This window comes from Larimichthys crocea, chromosome XXI (genome assembly GCF_000972845.2).
Source record: "Larimichthys crocea isolate SSNF chromosome XXI, L_crocea_2.0, whole genome shotgun sequence".
Taxonomy (NCBI): domain Eukaryota; kingdom Metazoa; phylum Chordata; class Actinopteri; family Sciaenidae; genus Larimichthys; species Larimichthys crocea.
The window spans coordinates 22,069,021-22,083,030 of NC_040031.1; the positions used below are offsets into that span (position 1 = coordinate 22,069,021).

General features: G+C 44.7%; 1 protein-coding gene across 1 annotated transcript; it reads left to right on the forward strand.

Moving 5' to 3' along the window:
* Positions 1–211: 211 nt before the first annotated feature.
* On the forward strand, positions 212–5,268 carry LOC109139454 (carbohydrate sulfotransferase 1-like). The gene is made up of 3 exons (XM_027273010.1): positions 212–416; positions 2,055–2,455; positions 4,683–5,268. Exons 2-3 carry the CDS (start codon positions 2,108–2,110, stop codon positions 4,701–4,703), a joined length of 369 nt encoding a protein of 122 aa, XP_027128811.1. The 5' UTR covers positions 212–416; positions 2,055–2,107; the 3' UTR covers positions 4,704–5,268.
* The last annotated feature ends 8,742 nt before the right edge of the window (positions 5,269–14,010 follow it).

The window sequence follows — 14,010 nt, forward strand, 5'->3', positions numbered from 1 at the left end:
TACAGAGAGAGAGAGAGAGACAGATACAGAGAGAAGAGAGAAGAAAACAGATACAGAGAGAGAGAGAAGACAGAGACAAACAGAGAGAGAGAGACAGAGAGAGAGAGACAGATACAGAGAGAGAGAGAGTCGGGGTGCAGACAGACAGAGCAGCATAGAGACGTTTATCGGTCACGTTCCAGTCCGGAATCCTGTCGAGTTGGATGTGAGTGCCGGTGAACGGTCATTGGATGTGGAATGTGTCCTGTCCTCGCCCTCCCTGCGTGGACCACAGACAGACAGACAGCGACAGACAGAGACAGACGCAGGCTGGTGTTTGAAGCGCACAGCATCATCATCATCATCATCATCATCACACATGTCTCCTCCACAGCCAGCACACCGCCTCATGCTGACGGCACAAACACGGATGAGAGGTGGGTACACACGGACCGTGATTCTGGGATGGCGGCGGCTATGACGGCAACAGCCTCCCGTTATGTCCGTTAGCTCACACTAAGCACACCGATGCATCCTCGACGACACACCGGGTTAGCGCGTGCATTGTTGTGCTAATATGTCAATGAGTGTTGTCACTGGATTATTCTAAATGACAGGCACAGACAGACAGACAGGACAGACAGACCATGCAGACAGGCAGACAGGCAGGCAGACAGGCAGGCAGGAATTTGTCACACCTCACACATTTGATTAATCAGCCTCAGGCCCAGTGGCGTAGTTGCAGTCACACCTGTTAATAACGACGTCAAATGATTTTTCAGCACTCTCCTAAAACCAGCTTGAACCACAGGGTGAATCTTGAATATTAAATGAGTACATGGACCTGGAGACGTGGATCTTCCTCCTCACAAACATGTTTCATATTTCAGAAATGTCCTGACACAGCTGCACTGTTTATTAAACAGCAATCAGACAGGCAGAAAGAGTGAAGCTGTACTTTAACACACAGTTTAGCCTTTAGACACTATAATCCACACAGTACTACACTTGATGTATCTGCATGAACATATAGTCAATAAATTATCTGTCAATAATTTAAAATATATATATATAATACTAATTTACTAGTAAACATTGATATGCTTTATGTTCTATGAAAGCAAATGTTTTAATGAACTGCACTTTTGTAGAGGCAAACATTCATTTAATACATACAACACCTCCATCCATTATCCATAACTGCCTAACCCAGCTGACTGAGGGGAGACAAGTCACCAGTTCATCACATAGACACTCACACTCTCACCTAGGGGCAACACAGAGTCATTAACCTGGGAAGGGCATGTGTCTGGATTGTGAGGGGAAGCCAGAGTACCCAGAGGGAACCAGAAGACCACGCAGCCGGGGTTCAAACAAGGAACATTCTTGCTGTGAGGCGACAGTGCTAACCACTGCACCACTGTGCCACCCTGCATGCAACATATATTCAACTCAAATCAACATGTGATGATCAAAATGAACAGAAGTGTTATTTGTTATTTGTTTTAGTGATGTTTAGTGAGGTGGATCAGAAATATGAAATATTAAATCAGCACATACACATTCATGGAGGAGACGCTAGCAAAAGATAGCTCTGGCTCCTTTTCAGAGCAAAACATTCAGAGTAATAACAAAATAATGAGGCTTCACGTGTTCATTTTAGTGACTGGTTTGTGGGGGCTACTTTTGATAATAAACATATGTTATAGGCAATATTCTTATCAGTAAAGGCAAGCTGCATATTCACACCAACCCTTGATAAAGATATCTGCCTCTTTAGCTATCTAAATCTGTGTGCTGTTAGTTGCTGAGCAGGTCATGTACAGAGGCTTCATCTAAGAGCTTTTGCTGAAAACAGCTGCCTACTGCTGGAAACTGGAAAGATTGATGAGAGCATTAAAAGTGACCAAAATAGCAAAGAAAACAAACGGCAGTCCCATGCTGTGTCTGAATTCACCATGATGAGTGCACCGTCTGGCTGCTCACAGTGCACTGCACATATCTGACCATGTGGAAACAGCAAAAGTCCTAATATTCCTTTGTCTCCTGTCTTCTTTGTGTCTTTCTGTCTTTAGCCTCTTGTCTGGCAGACAGTGCTGTGGCCTCCTGATGCATCTGTCCAGCCACCATGCAGTGTTCTTGGAAGTCCATGGTGCTGCTAGCATTAGCCTCCATAGCCATCCAGTACACGGCCATCCGCACCTTTTCCACCAAACCTTTAAGCCTGCTGTGCTCTGTGGGCCTGGCAACGACAGGCCACACTGTCAACTGCAGCCTCAGAGATCTGACACGACTAGGCCAGGCAACACTCGAGGGCTCGGACCCGGGCTGTGATGAGATCCTCTCCCACGCCCCCTCTGCCCCCTCCATCTCCCTACCCTCCTCTAAGGCCAACAAGAGAATCAACATCCTCATTCTGGCCACCACACGGAGTGGATCCTCGTTTGTGGGTCAGCTGTTCAACCAGCATCCAGAGGTTAGAATCACACGGCACATAGAGACAAACCGTTTGCACTCACATTCACACCTATGGCTAATTTAGAGTAACCAATTAACCTGTTAATGTTCATGTCTTTGGACTGTGGGAGGAAGCCGGAGTACCTGGAGAGAACCCACGCAGACATGGGGAGAGCATGCAAACAAAAATGTTGTAAATTCTGGCCCTTCTGTGACAAATTGTAGGTACAGCTGATGATCTTTAGAACATGTAAACTCCACAAAGAAAGGCCCAAGATGAGGTTAAAACCAGGAACCGTCTTCCTGTCCCACTGACAGCCATGATCAGATTGATCCCTCAAGTACAGCTGTGCAGAGTTATTTGGTAAAACAAAAATGCATTTAGGAAAATGCATCAGGTAAATTCTGTCCCTTCTATGACATAGGTACAGCTGATGATGTCCTATAATGTAATGATAATGCAAAACAAATGCAACCACAAGCAGTGGAGTGGAGGGTCCAAGCACATTGTTTTGACATACATGCATTAAACAGCTTTTAAAGCACACATTCGCGTGAACAGTTTTCACAGTGGAGAGAAACATTGGGCTTTACATGTTACAAAGCTGGACTTGCAGCCTTAACCTTGTCTTAGACCACTTGGCCAATGGGAACAACACAGGGTTAACTTAACCATTATGAATTACTGAGTGGTGATCAGTGTGTCATAGTGAGTATGGAAAAGGTTACACCTATACCCACACTACCAAGTACTGGTACTTGGTAGTACTACTAAGTCCATGGAGAGAGAGATGGGAAATGATATTCAACAAATGACCCTGGCTGGATTAAGTCCAAAGGTCTTACTCAGTGCCTTTACAACAAGACCTTGGGCATTTGAAGCAAAAATACTATTCCATATTCACTGAGGGAGAGAAAGACAGAGAGCACAGGGCGCTCTCAAATGCATAGACGTGTGATATGCTATGCACAATTATTATTTGAAAATCATGACTTATCCTTAACCAAGACTATCAGGGCTTCTCCTGAAGCAGACGTATTTGAATATTTGCCAGAATGTAGAGAAAAAGACAAATTAATAATTGATTTACTTTTGTTCTTACATTTACACATCTCTTCCACATATTACATGTTGATTACTAGCTTATAAACACATACTTTGATCAATCAAAAATAAAATTTGGCATGACTATAGCTCACATCATCTTAATTCAAGAAAGAAGCTAGAGCTGGCATCTGTGCACCAAATCTGGTTACAAATTCGACCAATTTAATTCATGAAAATTAAAAATGGACCTCAACAACACACATTAAAAAATAAATGCAAAATGGAATAGTGTGCCCAAAGAAAATTTTATAACATTTAGTGTTTCCTCATGGTTCAATCAAACCAGAGCAGAGATTTGAAAGTTGAAAGAGTATGTGTAGTGGCTAAATGTCTCCGGTCGTGATCCAAACAGTTTCTTCTTAGAGTTTCAAACAAGTAACCACTCTTAGACGGAAAGAACGAGTCTACACGTGTTAAAGTTTGAACAACGATGACGACGGTAGAAAACAGTGTGTTCGCCCCGTCTTTACTGAAGCATTCTCACATATGACAAACACACAACCTTTTACATTCAACAGATGCGCGAGCTCCATAACGTCATTGCTCAGCGTCAGTTCTTATTGGCTATTCATTCTGGAACATTATAAGCATTAAACTGAATGCAGGCAGATTATACTAAATACAAATTATAAATCTATTATCACAATTATTAATGTAATCTTACATATTTCTGTAATATGCAAATATTGAATATATCAAAATAATAATAACTATTAAATATGAGCTTACACTACTGAATAGAAAATGGCACCAATATTTCCGGCCCCTAATTGTCCATCATGGGGATGACAATTACACTAACTTAAACAAACTTAAGAGTCATTTTCTACATTCAAGTCCTACTTACGTCCTTGTACTGAGGTCTAAAGGAATATAAACGAACTTAGATCACTCTATTTAGAAAATAATAAAATGTCCTTCATTGTCCATGAGATTCTTCCATCTCCAGTAAGAGACACAGCTTGTCAATGGGTCTCTCAAGGGTGTTGGTCTTCGTTTTGACAAGGACCCGACGAACAAACCCTTGGGCGTCGGGGATGGTCTTCTCCACTTTTCCCATTAACCAGGACCCTCTTGGAGCCCTTTCATCCACGATGAGCACAATGTCACCTTCTTTCACGTTTCTCTTCTTTTCCAGCCACTTTTGCCGTTCTTGTAGGAGGGGCAAGTATTCTCTAGACCAACGCTTCCAAAAGATGTCGGAGATATACTGCACCTGCCTCCACCTTCGCTTGTAGTACAGATCATCCTTCTGGAACATGCCCGGAGGGAGTGCTGGCTTTCCCTTGAGCAGAAGAAGATGATTCAGCGTCAGTGGCTCAAGGTCGTCGACATCATCCGATGACCTGGTAAGTGGTCTGCTGTTGATGACTGCTTCCACTTCACACATCACAGTGTGCAGACATTCATCGTCGAGTGACTGGAGCTTCAGGACACTGGTAAGTACCTTGCGCACTGTTCTTATTTGGCGCTCCCAGATCCCGCCGTGGTGCGACCCAGCAGGCGGGTTGAAGATCCAGGTAACCCCCCTCTGCAGCAGAGCGTCAGAGATTTGGGACTGATTCCACTCCTTCATTGCCTTGCGTAGCTTGTGTTCTGCCGCTACAAGGTTTGTTCCGTTATCGGATCTCATAACTTCCACTTGTCCTCGTCTTGCGATGAAACGTCTGACTGCGTTTATACAGGAGTCCATGTCCAGTGAGTGTGTGATTTCAATGTGGACAGCTCTAATTGTGAGGCAAGTAAACAAGACTCCGTAACGCTTGACTCGCGCTCGTCCGCGCTTGGTTTCGAAGGGGCCTAAGTAGTCTACGCCGACGTTGGTGAACGGTGGGTGGTCTGGCTGAAGACGGTCTGGTGGTAGATCCGCCATCTTCTGTTCACCAACAGCAGCTTGACTCTTTCGGCATTTCACACACTTTGAAAGTACACTTCTCACTGCTGCATTCCCTTTGCACACCCACACTCTTTGTCTCAGCCGAGCAAGTGTGTGGTTCCTCCCTCCATGTCCGGTCTCCTCGTGTGCATTCCTTATGATCAAAGTTGTGACATGATGGTTCTTGGATAGGATAGCCGGATGCCTTGTGTGTTCCGGCAAGGCTGCCTGGTGCAGTCTTCCACCAACACGGAGGACACCATCTTGGAGAAAAGGATCTAATTTCAAGATAGAACTGCTTCTCCTTAGCTTATCTCCTTTCTGCAGCGCACAAAGAGGTTTGACTCATGGAAGGTTTGACTTTGGCTGAACTGGATGATAGCAGTTTCTGCTCTCCTGATGTCCTTGACAGTCAGAGGGGTTCCGGTTAGGCTAGATTTCCACTTTTGCATGTTGTCTTCAATTGCCTTGGGTTTCCCATTTTGACTGTCTAGGGACTGTGTTTGGGACTCAAAGATCTTCCTTCTTTCACACAGGTTTCTAAGTAGCTCTTTCAGCCTCAACATCCAGGCGATGGCCTTCCTCAGACTATGCCAGTTGGAATAATGATGAATTAGCTTGAAAAGAGGATCTGTGCTTGAGTTGATGGCGTTGATGATGTTCACTGTGATTTTGCACTTCAACTCGGCATCATCGTCACTTATGTCTCTAGAGAACTCTGTAAGGATTGGCCAGTGAGACTCATCCTTGGCAAGGAAGTCAGGGCCTTCAATCCAACTTTGACACTTCATGAAGTGCTCTGCCTTCATTCCTCGCGATGCATGGTCAGCTGGATTAGAAGACGTGCTGACATATCTCCACTGAGCTGGCCTTGTGTTCTCTCTGATTGTCGACACTCTATTCGCTACAAAGGTTTTAAAGCGAGCGCTGTCATTGTCAATGTATCGGAGGACAGTGGTGCTATCTGTCCATAGCACAGACTCTTTTAGGTCCATCCGAAGCTCTTTTCTCATGAGCTTGTCCATTTTCACTGCAATGGTAGCCGCTGTCAGCTCGAGGCGCGGCACAGTGACTGGCTTGAGCGGTGTCAATCGTGATTTGCCCAACAGAAACGAGCAATGAGCTTGACCGTGACTGTTCTCGATGCGGATGTAGCTGACGACCCCATAGCCCTTCTCGCTAGCGTCAGAGAAATGATGCAGCTGTGCTGACACTACTGGACCAAATCCCTCAGGTTTGATGCACCGCTTGACAGAGAAGTTGGCGAACTGGCTAAGGTCAGACAGCCAGGCAAACCATCTGGTTGCTATGTCTTCAGGAATCTCATCATCCCAGGTAAGTTTCTTTCGACAGAGATTCTGCACAATGGTCTTGGCCAGAAGAATGAACGGCGACAAGAAACCAAGGGGGTCGTAAACTGAGCTCACGACTGAGAGGATACCCCTTCTGGTGACAGGCATGTTCTTTACAAGGATGCGGAACTTGAAGGAATCTGATTCGATGCACCAGTCCACTCCAAGCGCCCTCTCCATGGGTAGCTCATCCCTGTCCAGATTTAGACTCTTGATCTCATTCGCACGCTCATGTTCAGGAAGCGATGACAACACTTCACGGCTGTTGCTAGACCATTTAGCCAAATGGAATCCTCCACTCGCACAGAGTGCAATGAGGTCTTCGGTCAAGGACGTAGCCTTCTTCTCATCAGACGTTGAGACAAGACAGTCGTCTACATAGAAGTGCTCAAGAACTGTAGTTACTGCCTCGGGTGATGACGTTTCTTTCCCATCCTCTGCAGTCCGCCGCAAAGCGTAGTTGGCACAGCTTGGGCTGGACTTCGTGCCGAACAAGTGGACAACCATCTTGTACTCACGCAGAGGCTGGTTCAGGTCACCCTCTGGCCACCAGAGGAATCGTAAAAGATCAGAATCTTCGTCAGGAACTAGTACCTGATGGTACATTGCCTCAATGTCTGAGATGAGTGCAACATGGTCATGGCGAAACTTCGTCAGGACTCCGACCAGACTATTCGTGAGGTCCGGCCCCTGTAACAACTCCTCGTTCAGTGACTTCCCTTGGAACGAAGAGGTGCAATCAAAAACAACCCGCAACTTCCTTTTCTGCGGATGGATCACGCCATGATGGGGAATATACCATACTCGGCCATCGTTGCGGTTGCGCTCGTTATCAGGGACTTCTACTGCATAGCCTTTGTTCAGCAGGTCTGACATGAAGGCTGTGTAGTCATCATGGAAGCTGGAGTTCTTACTGAGCTTCCTTTTCAAGCTTGATGCTCGTTGCTCTGCAACACATTTGTTGTTCGGCATCACAGCGTCTTTGTGTCTGAGGGGAATACTAATGCAGTAGTGTCCATCAATTTTCTTAGTTGTTTCCTTCACATACTGCATGAATTGGATGTCTTCTCGTGACATTTCTGACTTCTCTTCGCAAGCTTGCTCTGGAAAGTCGTGACTGTACTGCTGCAATAGCATCTTGTCAACACTGCTGACTGACACTCTGTTGACCAAAGCAGCTTGGCTGTAGAGCTTTGACTTGTAATCATTGCCTTTCTTCAAAGGGCCATTTACCACCCAGCCAAGGGTTGTCTTTATGGCATAAGGCCCATCGTCTTGACTGTGGATTATTTTCCACGGTTCCATAGCAGAGTGAGCGTTCATTCCAATGAGCATCTCCACATCTGCGTCAATCTGTGGTAGCCGCACCTCTTTCTGCAGATACGGCCATCGTTCCAGGTCTTTCTCTACAGGAACATTCTCCTTTGTTACTGGTATGTCAGTGTGAGTGTAGACGTCTGGCAGGCTGATGTACTTGTTCTCTGTCAGACCGCACACTTCTAGATCTGAGAGTACGAAGCAGGACACAGGCTTCTCCTGGCCCATAGTACGGAGCAGCACTTGAGTCTTCTTACCGTTGACACCAAGGTGCCTCATCAATCTTTCAGAGCAAAACGTTGCTGAACTTCCAGAGTCCATGAACGCATACGTTTCAATGGTGTTGTTGCTCCTCTTAGATTTGATTCGGACTGGCACAATGGAAAGGACACAGTCGCTGCCTCCGGCCCCGGTAACTGCAGAGAGTTCGCTCTTAGATGACACTTGTTCTTGTGGACTTGAGTGTTCACTGGTGGAGCCTTCACTTGATCTCTCAGGCTTGGCAGTGGCTTGATTGCCATCTTCCTCTCTTTTCGTGTGAAGCAAGCTTGGGTGTTTTTTGTTGCATATTTCACATGTGGCTTTCTTTTTACAATCTTTTGCCATGTGCCCTTGAGTCAGACACCCGAAACAAAGACCTTTTCCTTTAAGGAACTCGACTCTGTCTTTATTCTGCAGACCTCTGATTTTGTTGCATGCACTCAGAGCGTGTCCTTTGTTGCAGTAAAGACATGGCTCTTGAAATGCGTTGCAAGTCTGCTTGGTCTTCCTTGATTCTGAAGAATCATCAGCTGGTGTTACACTTGTAGCTAGGCCAGTGGTTCTTTTCAATCGACCCGTAGCAGGTTTAACACTGGATTTGCTCTTTTCTTTCATATCAGAAGGGTCTTTGACATCACCGAACAGTGGGTCAGAAGCTATCTTAGCCTGTCGGTTGATGTACTCAACAAGATCAGCAAAATTTGCTCTTCTTTCTTTTTTCTCTTGGATGTCGAAAGCTGCGACTCTCCATCTTTCGCGAAGTCTAAAGGGCAACTTGTGTACAACTGTACGGAGGTTGCTTGGGCTGTTCATTTCCTCTAGGTACGCTAAGTCCTTTATGACATTGCTGCACCCAGTGAGAAAGATAGAGAAGCTGTGAAGCGACTTAGCATCTTCTGCTTTGATTTGAGGCCATTTGACTGCCTTGTCAACGTAGGCGGCAGCTATTCTCTGCTCGTTGCCATAGTGATAGGTCAAGAGCTTTCTTGCCTCTTCGTAGCCTTGTTGTGCGCTCATGTGTTGGCAACTTCTCACCAATTCTCTTGGTTCACCTGTGGTGAATTGTTCTAGATAATACAGACGATCTGCGTCGTTGTCTGTTCGACTGTGAATGATGTGCTCGAACGCCCTCAGGAACGGCAGGAACTCAAGAGGATCACCACTGAATTCAGGAACTTTTCGTTGAGGTAAGTTTGCTAGTCTTTGTTGTGTGACTAACATCTCAGTGATATCCTTTTGTTTCAAGATCACCTCACCGAGCTCTGTTTGCTTTGCACTGGGACTTGTGCCTGTAGCATCATCATTTTCTGTCTTAACTTGCACATTAGGCGTGTGCCCAGCTGGATCATGAGACGCACTGTTCTGTAAGACAACTGTAGGATGGCTTATCTCAATAGCAGGACAGCTAGTCGATTTTGGTTTGACGTCTGGACCATGACGTGGGATCATTTCAGCTGCATGCATGTTCTTGCTAAGATATGAATTCATCCCATCTTCCATGTTCTCATATTTTTCAAAAACTCGTAGCTTAGCTGTGGATTCTGCCAGAGCAGTCTCGTAGTCTAGCTTCTCCATTTGAGTCTTCATCTGAATTTTCTGAAAGTTCAGCTGTGCCTCCATTTGGGCCTCTTGCAACTTCAGCTGTGCTTCTTGCAACTGCAGTGCTTCTTTCTTCTCGAGTATGCCTGCACGTGCCAGTAAAGCTGCTCGATGAACTTCTTCTTTTCTACGCACTGATGATGCATGAGACAACAAGCTGGATGCCCTAGAACGTCTACTGCATACACTTCGTGCTGGGGCTAAAAGTTCCTTATGCTGCACCATGGATGCACTGTCTTGTGGATGCACCTCGCCGGCAGCATACTCCTCCATAGCAGGCTCCTCAGCAGTAGTCTCACCCTGCTGTGTTGCTGTGCCATTCTTAGGAGCCTCATGTTCAGTCACAGCCTCTTCATGAGCTGCTTTACCTTGCCTTTTTACTTCTATTATCCACTGCTCCAAAGTGGTCAGAAAGTTTTCATACTTATTTAGATTAGGCTCACTCCAATACTGATGGTCAGCTTTCCTTTCCTCTTCTGACAACAGTTCACTTACTGCATTATTCACTTCAATAAACTCATTCAGTAATTTTGAGTATTCACGAAGATGATCCTTTTCCACTACAAGTGCATTGGCATCACTGCTCATTAGATTTTCAATTTCTTCTGCTTTGGAGACAAGGCGTGCTAAAACACCTTTTCTTAGTTTCATTAGCTTATCAAGCTTCTCTTCTAAAGCCTTTGGCGTCAACTTGATCTTTCTTTTAGAGTCTAGCTCCACATTGCCTTCCATCTTGTTTCCAGCATCAGACATTTTCAATAGCTATTTATGTTATTCAAGTCTCAGCAAACTCTAGCAACTTCTGAAATCCAAATGAGCTATCCTTTAATCTTAAAACATGTAGTTTTCTTAAGCAAGATTCAAGGCTTTATTTCCAGATGCAAACTTGAGCTTCTTCTAAGCTGATATGACTTGCTAACAGTAGCACGTTTCTCTGGTTGTCTGGTCTGGCCTCTTAGCTAGCAGCATAGCACTCTTTAAACTTCAAACAGGACGACTCGGCCACGTTACTTGGCGTCGGCAATTACAGTTTAACAATCGTCCATTTCCGACATTGCATTTCAGATCTAAAGCATTGTTCGTTTGTTCATTGAAATGGGACATTTTTGTACTCATCCAACATCATTGCAGTCGTCTGAAACTCCGATGGTATGCCCCGCCCTCAGTTCTCCACAAGCCGGCAGGCTTCCTCCATGAAAGCGTGATCAACGCGTGCGGCGTGTTCGGCTTTTCTCTCGCCCTCGGCGACTGTTTTCTACTTAATGTAGTGGCTAAATGTCTCCGGTCATGATCTAAACAGTTTCTTCTTAGAGTTTCAAACAAGTAACCACTCTTAGACGGAAAGAACGAGTCTACACGTGTTAAAGTTTGAACAACGATGACGACGGTAGAAAACAGTGTGTTCGCCCCGTCTTTACTGAAGCATTCTCACATATGACAAACACACAACCTTTTACATTCAACAGATGCGCGAGCTCCATAACGTCATTGCTCAGCGTCAGTTCTTATTGGCTATTCATTCTGGAACATTATAAGCATTAAACTGAATGCAGGCAGATTATACTAAATACAAATTATAAATCTATTATCACAATTATTATGTAATCTTACATATTTCTGTAATATGCAAATATATCAAAATAATAATAACTATTAATTAAAGCTGCAAGCAGCGATGGTCGGGCCCTCGCAGATATGCGCACGTCGAAATGTGTGCACGTCGAAATGTGCATAATATCGTTCTTTATAATATCGGTCTTAATAACCACAAGAGTTTCAGACAGCTCTCATAGACTCAGATCTGGCCTTCAGAGTCACATAAATCAGTCACCAAAACAGCCTTCTACCAACTTAAGGACATATCCAGAGTTAAGGACTTTATGTCCCAAACAGATCAGGAGACGCTGATCTTTTCTCTCCAGTACTGTGGATATCACAATTTCATTTAAAATGCAAACACTTCAGGAGATATGAGCAAAAACAATGTTTTTGTAAATATAGCGCCCCCTAGAGACGAAATGACACCATATTTGTTTCCTGGACTGGGGACAGCGCCTGGAAGCATGACATCAAATTTGGTTCCGTTTGGCCGAAGCGTTCCTGAGATATGAGCTCACATGCAATTTTGTTAATTACAGTGCCTCCTAGTGGACTGACACCAAATTGTATTGGCACAATTTCAAGGGGGCGCTATAGAGCACTTTTGCCCCGCCCCCTCATTAATTATGCAGCCGAATTGTGCATAATATTGGTCAAATCCAAACATGTCAAGACAAAAAAGCAAAAATGCAATTTTGTTAATTACAGCGCCTCCTAGTGGACAAATGACACCAAATGTTATTGGCACACTTTGGGGCGGGTCTTGATGCCCGTGACTGAATTTGGTCTTCAGAGGGCAAAGCGTTGCCAAGATATGAGCAAACGTCCTGTCTGGCAGCGTTGCTGCCAACAGCGATTGGCTAACATGAAAAGTTGGCATCAACTATCAATGGGGCAACCCACAGTATCTGTGGATATCACAATTTCATTTCAAATACAAACACTTCAGGAGCTATGAGCAAAAACAATGTTTTGGTAATTATAGCGCCCCTAGAGACGAATGACACCATATTTGTTTCCTGGACTGGGACAGGGCCTCGACAGCATTTGCATCCACATTTGGTTCCGTTTCGCCAAAGCGTTCCTGAGATATGAGCTCACATCGAAATCGGCGCCTTCGCCACTGATTTTTTCTTTCAAACAGCCCCGCCCACAGTTTTGGACAATAGATTTTTTTTGTAGGTCCTGCCATGTTGTACACAGTGGCTGAGTTTCATAATTCTGTGTCCAAAACTGTGCTGTTTGAAAAAAAATTCAAGGGGGCGCTATAGAGCGCTTTTGCCCCGCCCCCTCATTAATTATGCAGCCGAATTGTGCATAATATTGCTCTCAACAACCCCAATAAGTTTCAGACAGCTCTGACAAAGTATATGATAGCCGCACACTTTTGCCCGAAAATCAGCCCAAAAGTCAATGGAGTCTTGTTTTTTTGTGAAAAAATCGGCAGCGTCGAATTTGACGCACCGTCACGGCCACGCCCTCTGATAAAAAGTTGTGATTTTGATAACTTTTCATTGTCGAGGCCTTGAGAACACATACGCCAAGTTTCAAGCACATCGGATGAAATCCCTAGGAGGAGTTCGTTCAAATGCGACCCCTGGAAATGAGGCAAAAAGAGGAAAAGTCCAAATTTGACAAAAATTGGACGCCGTACGGTTCACTGTAGCCCAGGGCACCAAGAGACTTTTTTGTGCGTCTGGGCATGTTACATACTCCCACCAAGTTTCGTTCACGTGGGCGAAACCGTGGCGAGGGGCACCTCCAAAAACCTACACGTAGGTGGCGCTGTGGAGGCATATGCGTATGTCCATGTGTGAGACCCCCAAAATATGTAATTTTACACCTGACATTGGGGGGGTAGGCAAATTTTCGTGAGTTTTCGGGGGGATATGGGCTGTCGAAAATGCGATTTACTTTTAGGAAGATGAAGAAAAATAATAAAAACGAAAAAAAATAATAAACATTCGAAAAACAATAGGGCCTCGCACCGCGTGCTCGGGCCCTAAATATGAGTTTACACTACTGAATAGAAAATGGCACCAATAGTTAGGTTGTAGCTCGTTGTCTGTCTTACTACAGTTGAAAATATGCATGTTTTGTGTTTTTAACAACGTTTCACTTAAGAGCTATTGATCCCGGAAGTGCCAATATCTTTCTAACTTTACCGAAGTGCAGTGGCCAATGAGGCACCTTTCCTTATCTCGTAATTACAAGATCTTTTCTCGTAATTACGAGATAAAGTGTCTATTTTTTTTTTTAATCCAGTGAATATTATGCATTTCCGTAGTAACACGTATCCATGTCGTGCATTAAAATATTCTTTCCTGGCAAAACGGAAAGGGTAGGTACCCACGGGCGACATGAATCGTTGCTGATTGGACTGGTGGTCCTTTGAACCGGAAAGACATGGCTTACATGTTTTCAAAATATGAGCGCTGTTAGTGACAACGTACGCGCTGCTA

What these genes read in the sequence shown, in the direction of transcription:
- LOC109139454 (XM_027273010.1), top strand. Translation starts at nt 2,108, where the DNA reads ATGCAGTGTTCTTGGAAGTCCATGGTGCTGCTAGCATTAGCCTCCATA. An exon ending in TGTTCAACCAGCATCCAGAG is followed by an intron (nt 2,456 to 4,682) that starts GTTAGAATCACA and finishes CTTCTTTTCCAG; the next exon opens with CCACTTTTGCCGTTCTTGTA.